This window comes from Sinocyclocheilus rhinocerous, unplaced genomic scaffold (assembly GCF_001515625.1).
Source record: "Sinocyclocheilus rhinocerous isolate Xijiao unplaced genomic scaffold, SAMN03320098_v1.1 scaffold875, whole genome shotgun sequence".
NCBI classification, from domain to species: Eukaryota; Metazoa; Chordata; class Actinopteri; order Cypriniformes; family Cyprinidae; genus Sinocyclocheilus; species Sinocyclocheilus rhinocerous.
The window spans coordinates 240,947-257,316 of NW_015659463.1; the positions used below are offsets into that span (position 1 = coordinate 240,947).

Genomic DNA, 16,370 nt, shown 5'->3' on the forward strand with positions numbered 1-16,370 from the left:
CAGAAAAAGCAAGAGTGATCACGTAATAAAAACAGTTACTAACACTTGTGTGTTGCAACATTACTTTTGGATCCAATTTAGCGTAGCGTTAGTTCTGGCAGGTCACGTTAGTCAAGCTTGCATCAGCTGACTCTCAGCTGATCCCCATCAACCTATGGGAATACGACACCTATCTAAGCATTCATATATAAGGTCCCGCAGTAGTATCAGCAGTTTTCGCATTGCTCAATAGCTAATTACCCTCCTCCATCCCCAGCTCCTCCTCTGTCAGTCAGGATTCAGCCTTCGGATTCTCTTTTGAATCAGACTAATTCTAAAATGTGTACATAACATTATTGACCTTTAACGATATCTGCAATACATTTATGTTGGTTCTGTTCTGTTCTTTCTGGGGGGGTTATCGCTGCTCTCCCTGCTCTCATCCATGCTAGGCTGCATGGATGCGCAGGGAGTTCTTGCCCAGAACAGAACCATACCGCCAATCCAAACTATATGCTAATTGTCATGCTATGCTAACTTTGACGATAGTGGTCCTGACAGAAGTAGCTTTAAATGTCAGAATATTGTTTGTTTTAATTTCATACAACTGAACATGAAATGGACAATCCATTTAGCATAGTCTGATGGTCAGACAATTTATGTTCAAATTAACTGACTTTGTTTTAAATGCAGTAAGTTAATGTTAAATTGACCGCCCAAATTTTGCAATAATCTCCCAAAGTATTTTTCACAGTGACACATGGATACTTTATATTGGTATAATTGTTAGGTAAATTAAATACATTTATGTTAAAGCATTAAAATGTCAATGAAAACTAAAACTGAACTGAAACTAAACTAAAATTAATTAAATCTTATAGAATAAATAACATTAATAAAATTGCTATAAAATTAAAGAACAATTCAAATGAAAACTGTTTAATTAAAAATAAAGCTATAATTCTTAATATCAATAAAAATTGTAAATAAATATTACTAAAACAACACTGGTCTGTTGTACTGTGCAAGTCTTGGGTCCATGATGATGCATCAGCTTTTGCACAAACAGAGTTTTATTTGTTTAGCTGAACATCATGCACTTCACACTCGTATGAAACAACCCTTAAGCTATTAAAACAAACAAGGTTCTCATCAGTACTAACTAACATTAACGATTCAAACCCTAACAAATCAGTGACGTTACACAAACAATCTCATAAATTGAAAATACACCCTTCCCTGAATATAACAGAAACAGTTGCACAACATCCTTTAAAAACTAATAACAAGAATTAACAATGAACTAAGACTGCATTGCATCATAATCAACGGTCACAGTCTAATTTAATGAATCTTTCTTTTCAGTCAAATCTTCTCAGTGAATCAGCTGATTCAGTTCAGAAAGCCAAATGATTAATTCCCAGTTCAGTGGTTCTTGAGAATTTGATGTTATCTGTAGTGCCAGTTTTGGATCGTTTTCAACCTTATCTGATTGCATTACCAGAAATGGTGACTTTGTACAATAAAAGTGTAAAATATGACATGATATGATATCCACTATTTCCTTTGCTTATGTTCTAGAGAGTATGATGGATTGCTTTCTTCCCTAAAGGTCTGCTTGGCAGATCGCATTATCAGATTGTGCTGTAAAACGTACATGTACTTTGACAGGCAAATCATATATTCAACATCTTTTAGCACAGCTCTGGATTTTGTATTTGTTTTCCATAATCTTTGAAGTTTCACCAGCTATGATGGCTTTACAGATGATAAAGCCATAACTAAAAGCCCAGTATAATCGTAAATTTGGCTCACCACAATCCTCTTTGGCTTATTTATGAATTCTACGGACGGAAGCTATTCTGGTGTTTAATACACCGGGGAACAATTTACAACAGTTTACAATAAAAATGGCAGTTTCATAGGAAAAAACTGTCATTTTTAAAATATAATGATGTACCATGTCATTAGAATTTATAGATGCAGAAGACCGGGGCTAGTTGTCACATCATATGTAATTCTCTCTCAGTTCGATGCTTCACTTGAAATATTGACTACAGAAAATCTAATTTACATTGTTATGGTCCGGGAAAGATGCAATTCATTTTAAGATTCAGTTTTCTTTTTCAAAGCCACATGCCTTCATCATAGTTTGTGTGGCGTGTTATGTTTTCGACTGTGTAAATTAATCTTGAATTAGTTCAAAAACAAGGATTCATTCAGGAGGTTTTTATGAGCGAGTCATTGAATCATTCATTCAACTGATTTGTTCAAAATGATTCAGGAACAAAATATCGATACTGTGTGTGTTGATCGGTGACGCTTAACAATTCAGATTCAGATTTGTTTGAAACTGTTTATTGCACCGGGGCAGCAAAAACTGACAAATGTTGTGCCAATAAATGTAAGTTACTCAATTTAACTTTTACTAGTAGATTAAAATGTTATTAAACAATGCCACATTCGTCTTTGAAATGTTGATATTCAGAAATGCTACATGACTTTTGCTTATGTGGCATTTCTTAAATGTTTAACAGGAAAAAAAAACAAAAAAAACAGGAAAACAATAAAAAAAAATTACATTGCAGAATGTAATTCTCTGTGTGACAACTAGCCCCGGTCTCTTTATACAGTGTCAGTCTGGAAAGATTGTTGTAGTCATCAGTATCTGGTTGTGTGTGTCAGTGGGAAGAATCCATGCAAACGTCTCTCTGTAACCATGCTGATAGAATTAGGATGTTCTCAGACCGGGGACTATTTTTGGGGCACAGTACAAGAGAATAGAGACTAGATCTTTGTGTTCTTTGAAAGCCTCTCTGTGTTTTTTGTGTGTGTTCTGTTTGACCTCACTCTGAATGTTTGTCGTAGTGTAAAGAGAAAACTGGAGATATTCCAGACTCCACACATATGGATATGAACATACACATAGGGTTCTCCGTTTGACATCAGGCTAAACACTTTAGCCATTGAGGGACACATAACATCCCACTCTTTCCTTTTCTGAGTATCCGGACTCTCTGGACACTGCCTGTGTGATGAATGTTAATCATAGTACAAAAACATATGATGCATCGTTGATGATAAATGAGTATCTAATTGCTGTCTGGGAAAACAACTTGTTGTTGTAGTATCACGTGATTTTGAGAGCATGTTAATACTGTTCACAAATTATTTTAGCATATTTAGCTGTCAGAAGGACAAGCTGGAAATATCCCTGTGTCCAGTCTATGTGCACATTCCTGTCCCGTCACCAGCAAACTGTCATAATGGATTAGTGGCTCAATGCCACCATAAACAGCCCGACCATCAACACAGTCGTTTTTATGCACTGTTAATTTCCCATTTACAATAAACTGACACTCTGAGACCCTTTTGAAAAGATCTAGTCAAGGATGCCTGTTGGAATTTCTATCATAATTTTGGAACCAATCCTAAAGGGACTTTTCTTGAAGAGTTTCAATGTAGCACAAAACAAAACTAAATCGTTTTGGACACATCGTTCCCAATAGGAGAGTTATATTTCTAAATCATGAAATACAAGCAATCTTTTAGCTCATTTAGCCTGTGTATTTTTCTTTAACCTTCTTGTAGGTTCATTCTAATACTATAAACTATACAAACTTAAGAGTTAGTCTAACCTAAAATGAAGGCGAGCAAATGATAACAGATTTTACATTTTGTAGTGAAATATTCCTTTAAGGTTCTGATAAAGTCTTTCTGTTTATACATGTACACTGCAAATGTTTGTCAAATTTGTTCATGTTTAATAAGTGTACAGTAAAAATACAGTAAAAACAGTAATATTGTAAAATATGATTACAATTTAAAACAACTGTTTTCTATTTGAATATATTTTAAAATGTAATTTATTCCTGTGATGCAAAGCTGAATTTTCATTACTCCATTACTCAAGCATCATTACTCCTGTCTTCAGTGTCACATGATCCTTCAGAAATCATTCTAATATGCTGATATGCTGCTCAAGAAATATTTCTGATTATTATCAATGTTGAAAACAGTATTATTATTATTATTATTATTATTATTATTATAGTTTTTTATTTTATTTATTTATTTATTTTGTGGAAACCAAGATACATTTATTCTTTGATGAATAGAAAGTAAAAAAAACAACAACATATCTATATATATTTGAAATGGAAATCTAACATTATAAATGTCTTTATTATCATGTTTGGTCAAGTTATTATGTCCTTGCTGAGTAAAGTAACAAGTACATACATTTATTCATTATATGTGACCCTGGAGCACAAAAGCAGTCTTAAGTCGCTGGGGTATATTTGTAACAATAGCCAAAAATACATTGTATGGGTCAAAATTATTGATTTTTCTTTTATGCCAAAAATCATTAGGATATTAAGTAAAGATCATGTTCCATGAAGATATTTTGTAAATTTCCTACTGTAAATATATTAAAACTTCATTTTTGATTAGTAATATGCATTGCTAAGAACTTCATTTGGACAACTTTAAAAGCGATTTTCTCAATATTAAAATTTTTGTGCTCCGTCAGATTCCAGATTTTCAAATAGTTGTATCTCGGCCAAAAATTGTCCTAACAAACCATACATCAATGGAAAGCTTATTTATTCAGCTTTCGGATTAAGTATAAATCTCACTTTCTTTGAGAAATTCACCCTTATGACTGGTTTTGTGGTCCAGGGTCACATATGTATTTCCTCAGAATCAAACCCATTACCTATAGTGCTTTGCAAGTTGAACTACTAGAACAGCAGTATTTCTTTGATTCTTATTTGATCTTATTGGTTCCTTTAGGCCCAAAAGGAATATTTGTTTAGGAATTCCTTTACTAAACATTCCTGTCCTTCAATTTAAGATGTTTTCCAGAGATCTGTGAGTAACATTGACTGATACCTCTCCAGTAACAGACCCGATGGACTCTGATGTGGACTGCATGTGCAGATGTACCCGTTATGACCTTTGTTTTATGTCCTGACCTGTGAAATACAAAGAAAAGTAGGCGACTGCCTCAGACAGGGGAAATGGAATGTACATCAAATGCAGGTCTGTGCAATGCATTGGCTTTTATTTACGTGCAATTTCAGTTGCATTCAAAACAGTTGCAAGCTGAATTATTTCAAATGAGTGGGCCTGATGTGCTTACAGTTAATATACTGTTAACATATACTGTAATACAAGCCTCATTTATAGATAGTTTGGAAGCAAGTGTGAAGTCAAATGTACCATTCTCAAAATCAGCTGAAACACAATGTGAAACACAACTTTTTATATAGGCCTGCCCTAAACTACATTGTCTCAATGATACTAAAATAACACTGGTATTAAATGAGACCCAAAGTGTGTGAATGCATTCTGTATCTGTTTAGATAATCAATGGCTGACATTTCTGACTTCATTTAGCATTTTGCACGATGAATGGACGAACAAAACGAAAAGGCAGGTGGAAAAATCAATATGCCTCTTCAGAAAAATGGAGAAATTGTAAAGAGCGGGTATAGACTCAACAGCACTGACTTTATCCATCTGCTTTTAGTTTAAAAGCGAGATGTGTGAGATGATTGTTGCAGGAATGATTCCCTGCGGGTCAGCCCTGCTTCTGCTCGCTATGGCCTCGTTCAAGCCACTATTTAGTACAGTTGGTCCAAGTATTAACAGCAACCTTCAACTCAGAAAGTCCTTGTGACTAAAGCAGGCCTGCTAAATTGAGCTCAAATCCAGTCATGTTAATCATGTTAGTCATGTTATTTGTTGTGCTCTTTGACCCTGAGTTTCTGTCTTACCACAGTGTCACGCTGAAGCAAGAAAGGCCATGTTTGTCCGGTCAGCAGTGAGGCATGCTGGGGTATTAAAGTGGAAAGATAACATGATAAAATTAATCTAGGCAGCATACAGGGGTCTGTATAAATATCTCGTCTTCTGAGCCATATTTCTCACACCTACAGATTTACCAAATTAAATCCATAAAAGGATGTTCAAAACTTAATATCCCCAAATATTAATAAATGGAAGGGAAAAAAGCCTCTGTAGCTGGAACATTTTCAGTTTTGTCCCAATAAAAACTAGCAGACTTTTTTTTTTTTGCAAACATGAATCACTACATTATAAACAGAATAAAAAAATATTTATGGAATAAATGTTTGTAAAATGATGTTATATTTGTGAAGACTTAGCAATGGTGCAGGATAAACACATTTTGGTTATGGGATGTTGTAAAGTTGAGCAATGCTATAACAATGGCAAATTTGAAAGCTTAGATAGTTTTATGTATTATTGTAATGAATACTATAACATGTTAGCTATGGTTCGAATTGAATAGTGTACTGATTATTGCATTAGTATGCTAGTTGTCACATGACCTGATTTTATTCAGAGAAAGGCATCCAGTTATCATCTTTGAAATAAAAATGGTTATTTTGCATTTTTAGATCAAATTTTTGAAATTAAGTTTAGAATCACATATTATTACACTACTTTTACTGTACATTATCTGAAAAAAAGGACAACGCTGGGGCAGTACCCTGAGCTACAAAAGCTAAAAGGTACATATTTGTACCTTATTTTCCCCTAGTATACATATTATATACATATCCCCTAGTATATATACAGTGGGTACGGAAAGTATTCAGACCCCCTTCAATTTTTTACTTCATATAGTATGCAAATTTTCTGTATATGTAGAATATCTGAATTAAATTTTGCAAAATATACGGAATCCCACAATGCAATGTATAGAAGCTTGTTTCCACCAAAGGTCATTGTACTTTTTTATCACACAATTCTGACTTTTAGTTTTTCCCTCACAATTCTGAGTTTACATCTCACAAGTCTGATTTTTTTTTTCTCTTAAGAATTTTGAGTTTATTTTAGAATTGAGAGGAAGAAGTCCGAATTGGAAGAAAAAAAGATCAGATTTGTGATAAAAAAAAGAAAAGTCAGAACTGTGAGATTTTTTTATTCAGTGGCGGAAGCAGGCTTCCATAGCAATGTGTTCTCTTTATCATTTCACTTCTGTTTTCCATTTTATGAATAATATGGAACTTTAACAGCCATTTTAATATTTGTTTCTAAACTTTTTTATTTTACATGAAATTGTATTAAAAATGCATAATAACTATATTTATTTTTGAGGTGGTAACTAGATACCACAAGCTAAAATGATTTCATTTATTCAGTAATTTTTAACAATTATTTATTGAATTAATTTTATTCTTTTACTTATTTCACTGAAAATTAATTTGACTCATTAAATTGATAAATTATTTAATTTATTCTTGCATAATGCATTTTGTTTTACATACTTTTAGCAAAAAAGAAATAAGTAATGCAGTATACAGCGTTAAGCCTACACTAATATTCACATACCACACACATGCTAAATATGTATGTACAGTATAGTATTCCATGCATTCAGAAAAATTGCATATTGTGCACAATACTGTCTATATACTGCAGAAGTAGTATATTAGTATATAGACATACTGTAGCTCTCCAGTGTATATACTGTGTGTGAGGTCACAGCTGAAGACAGACCCCTGACCACCTGAATCAGAGTTTTTCTGCTTGTCAAAACAGACAGTAAGTTTACATATTTTTTATAAGGGCGGAAAACCCTTCTTGTATAGGCCACACAGATTTTATGGAAAGATTCCTGAAGGACACGAGACAGAACCATTTCTATAGCGCCTTCCACCGAATATCCTGCTAAAACGCATACAGAAGATCAGTATCACTATTATCCTGTAAAATGTGAAAATAATCAAGATACACGTTCCCGTTCACTCTCACAAAGAAAAACTGCTTCCCACTGCAGGTCATCTACCCCGTCAGACCTAATTTGACATCTGGTGCGGTGACCCAGGAAAGCACTAAAGTGAACAGTATGCACTACAGTTAACGATGAACATGACTCTTCCTTTCTCAAAACTTGTATCCTAAGCTGCCAAAATGAATAAAGCAAAAGACAGTCAAAATAATTGACTCGTGGCAGACTCGTATTAAACTTGAGTGTGTAACCCGTCCTGCACCATTTGTGCTATGAACATGACTGATAACTCAAACTGTTTGACTTATTGGTTCCTTTCAAAGCAAGAAGGTCTAGTATTTTTTTTTTTTTTACTTACAGATGATAAAAGAAAAAAAAAGATTTGAGAAACACCACTGTGTATTGAATATAAGTGTAGTTTGTCTTAACTGCACTTCAATTGTTTTAAACTTAAAACAAATGAAAAATATGCCAAAATATAAGTTTTAAATAAAATTATTAAATTAAAGATGCATTCTTTGACAACAAGTCTTAATATCTTGTCATATTGCTTCTCAAATAAATTATCTTGTTTCAAGAATTTTTAGATGAAATTATGGGATATGAGTATAAAAAGAAGTAGTTTTTTCTTTAAGAAATTAATGCTTTTGTTCAGCAAGGATGCATTCAATTGATCAAAAGTGATATTAAATACATTTATAATGCTACAAATGATTTCTGTTGCTGCAAGTAAATATTTTAAATTGTAATAATATCTCACAATATATATTACTTTGTTTTGCTGTTTTTTTTTAATCAAATAAATGCAGCCTTGGCGAGTATACTGTAAGAGGCTTACTTAAAACACTAACAATATTGAAACTAATCCTAAAATTTCGAAGAGTATAGTGTATACACAAAATTAATAACATTTGAACTGGAGCCAACACTTGTTCCCAGCCCTGTGTTCAGAAACATGTCAGTAACGTATCTCCATAACTTATTCATTCTCTGTAATTAATTACAGAACAGTATTAAGGATAAAGTCTCTCAGATGTCTCAGAATTAAAAATAATCTTTGGGGTTTCTGGGCCTATAGCAGTGGAGGTCCAAGCAAATCCTGACAGGAGGGAAAACAGAACTCAAGTTACACAGCCACTAAAATCTGATCATCATACGAAATGCAGAATGACACGGGCTATTTCTGACATTCATAAACCCTGCTTATAATGAGAGCGAGAAACATGACACAATAAAACTATAACATTCCCATTATAATTCATGAAGTTGTCTACACCGCAAACCGCTTTCTTGCAATGTAAACATGGCAAATCTCAAATTCCAAGATTGTTTGATGAGCGAACACAATCAAATGTGTTAAAAAGGCTAAACATTGATAGCGATTTTACAGTGTGTTTGTTTGAGTTGTTTTACTCTGTTGCACTTACATAAAAGGAAGAGTTCACTCAAAATTGAAAATGATGTCATCATTTACTCACCCTCGTGTCATTCTGAACCCATACGACTCTAAAAAGCAGAAATTTATAGCACAATGTTTAACTGGTGAAAGTGTAGGCTGACCGCATCTGTCAAGCAAGATTTTCATTGAAAAATGTCAGTATGTTCCTCACACGAAACTGTCGTATGACTTCAGAAGACATCAAATATATAGCACACGTCATATGGGCTAATTTTATGTTTTATTATGCTTTTATTATAGGTTTGTCAGCCCCTATGGCCATTCACATCCATTGTATAGTAAAGAGCAGTGTGAACATTCTTCAAAACGTCTTCTTTCATGTTTCACAGAAGAACATTTTTGGCTGCACTAACCTGTTTATAAATGTACTGGTGAAAGTGAAGGTTGACCACATCTGTCAAACAAGAATTTCACTGAAAATGTCAAGTCTGTTCCTCACACAAAGCTGTCATTTGACTTCAGAAGACTAATTTTCTATGCTTTGCGATGCTTTTCGATGTTAGTTGCCAAAAAACGTTTTATTTCAGTTGCCAAGCAACTTTTCTTATTTTAAAGGGGTCATATGATGCGATTTCATTTTTTCCTTTCTCTTTGGAGTGTTACAAGCTTAGTTTAACTTGATGTACTAAAATAAATAAAACTAAAACTGAAATAAAAACAAAAACTAATATAAATGACAACAACACAAAATACTTCCAACTTTAGCAAAAATTCAAATGAAAATGTAAAAAAAAAAAAAAAAGAATACTGATTCAAAATCTTAATAAAAACTAAAAATACCAAAAATGAATAAAAACTCTTGTGTAAAACTATAAACAAAAACTAATAAAATGACAACACAAAATACTTCAACTTTAGCAAAAATTCAAATGAAAACTGAAAATATAAAATATAACAAAATCTTAAAAACTAAAATACTGTCTCAATGATAAAACAACACAGTTTCTTTCATATTCCACGGAATAAAAACATTCATACAGGTTTGAAAATGACATTATAGTGAGTAAATGATGGCAGGTTTTTCATTTTTGACTGTACTAACCTATTTAGAAATGTACATTTCCTGCTTTTAAACACATTTGTCTTGGCTTTTGAACATTTCGGCAGTGTCTTTCGAGCAAAATAGTACGGTTCATTAGTTTTAACCAAACATTTTTCTTAGCATATTTCCCTCTCTGTTTAGAAAGAGATTTGATAATCCTCTCGTCTATTATACTCAATAATCCTTGTTAGGAAATGAATACCTTACTGTAGCTACAGGAAACCTTTCCAATAATCCACTGCATTCCACCAGACGGCTCACGTCTGGGAGGCTTCGCTTAAGTGTGTCTAGAAATACACCTGCAGGATGAAAAAGAAGAGTAGATTAAAAACTAAACATTATACTGGGCCGGAATCAGAGAACAGGCGGCAGGAAGCTGCTGATTGTTTTGTAGGTTGGATAGTTTCTCGTGGTGTGCGGTAGATGTCGGATGAGGGGACCGAGATGGCAGAGGACTCCAGAGACGGAGTCTGGATTAGTTGATGTGGAGATGTAGACGTCCTGCAGGGAAAGATCTACGTGCTCGGATGTTTGCCTTTGAATTTGCTTTGCTACTGGTTTAATGAGAAGGTTAATCAAGTAATCTCCCAGGGTCTTTCTGAAAAGATCTAGTGGTGGAGATTGACTTAAACTGGTTCTTTTATTTAGAAAGACAACAGAAAATGGCATTCACAGCTTATTTTACTTCTGTAAGGATAACAAAATGTAATATAGGACTTTATTTTATCCATTGGGAATGGATTGCATCATAAGAAGTAGTGCCAGACCTGAATGTGGGTGTGTAGGACTTTGACATCACCCGATATAGAAAGCTGTTTCAGAGTCAGAGCAAGTTAGTACATTTTGATGAAAGATTAGGAAGACAAACAGTTTTTTCTTTAAAATAACATGCACTGATGAATCTTATGCAATAAGACCAGGAATATGTTTTAAGAATGTAAATATAGAGTCTACTTTGATTTCATGTTGACTTAAGAGTGTCGCGTTTTTGTCGTTTTGTTGGTGAATTAATAAACATTAATGCAATTTATTATTCATTCAGTTTTGATGTATTCATAAAATTATTATATTTTAATAATATATTTTTTGTAAGTGTGCTTTTTTTTTGTATAAGGGGCCATCAATAAATACTTACAGGAATTTATACAGTTATGTTTTTGAAAATGTGTGTGTGTGTGTGTGCGTGTGTGTGTGTGTGTGTGTGTGTGAGCAAAACACTTAACCCCAGGTTGCTCCGTGAGTGTCATATAAATCACTTTGTCAGCTAAATGACAAAATAGTAACTAGTTTTAAAACAAAACGATGATTGATTGTCATTGTGAGAGGCCATCACAAAACACTTACTGGAATTTATGCTGCTATGTTTTTGAAAATGATGTAATCTGCATGAATCTTCATGAAGCAAACAACCCAACACAATAGTTCTGAAGTGATCTCTTATAAACATCTGCGGTGCATGTGAATGATGATCATCTGTGTCGTGACTGCATGCAGATCGCCATGACTCAGCAGAAAACATCTCCGAAGAGCATTACCCTCACATTGGTGGTGTTTTACAGTACATTCTGCAAGGAAACATCCCAGGAAGCTCCAGTCAAATGAGATGAAACATCTGGTTTTGGTTTGCACTCGTAAAGCTGATCCAACTGAATCCAGATTAGTGTTCCCAAGCTGGACTCGTCCTATGTGATTTTAATCCAAGGCAGGAAGCTTGGGTCAATTAATCGGTCAGGGCACACTGCGTCTTTAGGGAGTCAACAACAACAGAAGAAAACCCAACCTTTGCATTCTTGTTTACGTTCATTAATTTGGTAAACCAACCATCATGTTTTAATTATGACTATCATACTCATAAAAGTAAAGGTTCTTAATTGGCATCTGTGGTTCCATTCCAAATAAGGTTCTTTAGATTTTGAAAATGTTCTTCACACAAAGAAATAAATGGTTCTTTAAAGAACTGTTCACTGAAAGGTTCTCTGAGGAACCCAAAATGGTTCTTCTATTGCATCACCTTTGGAACTTCTTTTTGGAACTATTTTTTAAGAGTTTAAGCAGAAGCATTCATATCAGGGCATTGAGTGCACTTTAGAGTGATTGATATTGTAATATCACTATTATATATTTCTAACACAGAGTCTCTACATCAAAAAGCGTCTTCATTCTCCATGCAAGTTCTGACAGACCAGATCAAGCGCATTGCTTTCCCTCAGGATTTAATGTGTTTATTTCCATTGTGATAAAATTATCCACCATTCGTCCTTCTCTCAGGGTCCATGCGGTCTTGGTGATGCTATATTTATTTTTGCAGAGCTCAGAGTCTTTTGGGACTGAGAGGGTCACTATACCGCACCTTTGCCTGGCACTGGATCTTCTCCCAGCGGATTTAAAACCCACTTGCTAGGGAAAAAACACTGGGTTTGATAAACTTTCCAGCTTTTGAGTCCAAACTGTTGAGTGCTTAACAGAAGGGAGCACTGAGGACACATCACAGCCGCAAGAAGGGGCCCTCGTAAACACCCTTCTGAATCTTGAAATGACAAATGGGATTTCTAAACCAACCATCGTGTTTTAATTATGACTGTCATACACTTTTAAAAATAAAGGTTCTTAATGGTTCAATGAAGAAGCTTTAACATCCATAGAACCCTTCCATTCCCCAAAGGGTTTTTTTTTTCTTGCGAAAAAAAAAAAAAAAAGGTTCTTTAAATTTTTTAAATGTTCTTCCCACTAAGAAAAAATGGTTCTTTTAAGAATGTTTTACTGAAAGGTTCTTTGGGGAACCAAAAATGGTTTTTCTACTGTATTTGGTATTGCTGTAAAAATGGGTCAACCCAACATTTCGCAATATTCAATATTATCTGAGATCACAATTCTCTTTGCTTTGCTCAACAGTTAGAAAACTACGTCCATCAAAAGACAGGGATGGTGCATTTTCAAGCTGATGCAGTTCATAACCAGACGGCCACTATGTTGGAGATCGGCACCAACCTGATCACCCAGACTGCAGAGCAAACCAGGAAACTCAATGTGGTTGAAGCCAAGGTAATCTCATTTCACATTATAGAAATGCACGAATGCATACATCATCAGTTTTATTAAATATGAGATTAAGCAGCACAACTGAGAATAAGAATTTTTTTCTGAGCTGCATATTAGAATCATTTCTAAAAATATATCTTAATATTACTGTTTGTTGCTATATATATGTATAGGGTCCAAAAACCACACTGAACATCAAAATTCGAAATGATTTTAAACCTGGAAATAAACAAAGTTGTTGAAAGCTTCAAAATGTAAAACAGAGAAATGTTATGGAGGAAGATCCATGGAAAATCGTAATTATTTTTTTTATATTATATTCTGCAATGTCTAGGTCACTAATCAGATGTAATGCCTGTTCAGATTCTTTCTTCCATTCAAGCTCAAGATGCTTTTTGGAAGATCTAAAATCATGCTGGAAAACATCATGTTATGTTCGTAGCTGCTTTAGTTGTCATTAAAACAAAATTAAACATTAGTATCCATGTTTTTATTCAAAATGTTGTGCTCATAGTATAATTTGTAAAAAAAAAAATGTACATTTTAAAGTAAATAAAACATTCTTTAACAAACAGACTTTAGGACCCCACTGTATCATGTCATATATAAAATCATATATATGATAGTTTTCTGTCATTTCTCATTCTTCATTTTACTGTATTCCACTTGAAGGTTATGAACCAGACATCAAGAATTGCAATTCAGTTATTAGAGAATTCATTATCAACAAACAAACTGGAGAAGGAACTCTTAACACAGATTTCAGAAATCTCCAAACTTCAAGACAAGAACAGGTAAGACTTTTTTATTCAAAATGTTGTGCTCATTGTATAATTTGTAAAAAAAAAAAATTTACATTTTAAAGTAAATAAAACATTCTTTAACAAACAGACTTTAGGACCCCACTGTATCATGTCATATATAAAATCATATATATGATAGTTTTCTGTAATTTCTCATTCTTCATTTTACTGTATTCCACTTGAAGGTTATGAACCAGACATCAAGAATTGCAATTCAGTTATTAGAGAATTCATTATCAACAAACAAACTGGAGAAGGAACTCTTAACACAGATTTCAGAAATCTCCAAACTTCAAGACAAGAACAGGTAAGACTTTTGAATGAATCTTTGTTTATTTCTTACATTTATTTCTGTTTCAAATAAACTATAGAGTTTTGTCTGGTAACTTAAAATGTACTTTCTATGTTAACGTTGGCAGAAAATGCTTGTCATAGAAAGCAATGAGATTCATTTCATCTTCTACATTCATTTTATAGCTCTATACTCATACTGTTTGTCAGCAATTCCCTTATTTTTGTGTCCATTTTATTTCCCCTATGATATTATACGAGAAACATCAGACAAAATGATGCTTGAATGAGTCATAACTGAGAACTGCATTATGTAATTGTGCTCATTACAGCTCTGAACAACCGCTGAGCAATAAGATCAAGTCATTTTTAAGGGTCAGATCGCGTCTGCATCTGCACGTTCACACAGTGTACAGCAACTTTTGTCTCTCTTGTCGTTCTCAAAGTGATATTTTCCCATACTCGGCCAGTCGGAGAGCACAGCAGGGGTAAAGGCTTTGTAAAGGGAAATAATCAGCAACTTAATTGATTGTTTATAATGTTTAATAACTACGGAGTAAGCACAGCGCACAAAGCAGACCCCAGGCAAGTTTCCTTTGCACACTTATAAAGCCGGACAAAGGGTTTCCCAGAAAGCTTTGTACTTGGCTCTCGCTAGATTAAACAGATAACGCTTGTTGTCATTCAACTTTGATGACCAATTGAACTGTGTTGCTAGCAATGTTTTGGTAGCTGCATGGGGGCATCAGACGTAATTATAATGGACCGCTACGTTACAGACGATTCAATATTTCATGTTTCCCATACGAGTGAGAACAGGGAGTTTTCGACCTTTCCAAGGCGACTTACGGCGGTGCGAGCTAAAGTGTTCGTAATTGCTCCCAGAATTGATGCGGGTTTAGCGAGGGTCAGCTTCATAGTATAATAACAGCAAACAATTGCTCAGCATTGTGTACACATTACAAACTCTGGCAAGGGATTTCAGCAGTCCTTGCCAATCGATTGTGCGAAAACTATTTGTGTAATCAATCATTTAAACATAAGCATCGAGAACCACTGGCAACCAAAGCATGTTTAATGACTATCTACTGTAACTTAACAAAGTAAGCATCCAGTTACATGGCTCGATGGAGTTTTGATTTGCTTTCCAGTTATTTTCGGCCTCAAACCCTCGGGTGGTGTTATTTTTCAGCGCTCACACACACACACTCGCTCACTAAATCACACACAGATTGAAGCCGGCAGGATTTTGAGGAGTTCCTCAGAAACTCGTTTTTGTAGCAGTGGCTCATTGTTGTGCGGCTGTAAATTGTTTTGACGCGAGACGCGAGTGATTCAGTGCTATCTCCTCTGATCCAGACACTAAATCATGAACCTATAGTGCTGATGGAAATACTGTATCTCCATTTCCTAAAGGCCCAGAGTTCAGACTTGTTTCACACGACACAGCAAGCCACTAGACAGTAGCTAGCAACAGCTAGAGTAACAATAATCGGTCATTTCAAAATGATAATGTATGACATCATACAGTATATGCTGATATATACCGGTAATGCTTATATCGATGGCACTTTATGTAAGCTGTGTTGTATGCTCAAAAAGTATGCAGAAAACGTTTTATGCATTTTGGCTGTTCATTTACATGACAATGGCGTTTTGGAAGTCTGAAAACTATGAACTATGAAAACACGAATTTGTGAAAACGGTCACATCACATGCATGCGTATTGTTCAGTCTAAAGGTATTTGCACATGCGTGTAGTGTTTCTTTACATAGTGACATCGCCAACTACTGGCCTGGCATGTTTTTACAACGACTAAATCATTTAAAAAAAATTTTGACAATGTTGTTGTCTGTATGGAAGCCCGTTTCCGCCACTGAATAAAAAATAAAAAAAAGGTTATTGCGACTTTTTATCTCAGAATTGTGATAGAAACTCGCAATTCTGAGTTATAAAGTCAGAATTGCGAGATATAAAGTCAGAATTGCGTG

At 34.3% G+C, this 16,370-nt stretch overlaps 1 protein-coding gene across 1 annotated transcript in view; it reads left to right on the plus strand.

Moving 5' to 3' along the window:
• The window catches only part of LOC107723902 (angiopoietin-4-like), a 41,428-nt gene that overhangs the window by 13,560 nt on the left and 11,498 nt on the right, over nt 1–16,370 (plus strand). Inside the window, exons 2-3 of the mRNA XM_016532629.1 lie at nt 13,138–13,287; nt 13,957–14,078. Coding sequence (XP_016388115.1) covers nt 13,138–13,287; nt 13,957–14,078 — 272 coding nt within the window. The remainder of the gene's footprint in view (nt 1–13,137; nt 13,288–13,956; nt 14,079–16,370) is intronic.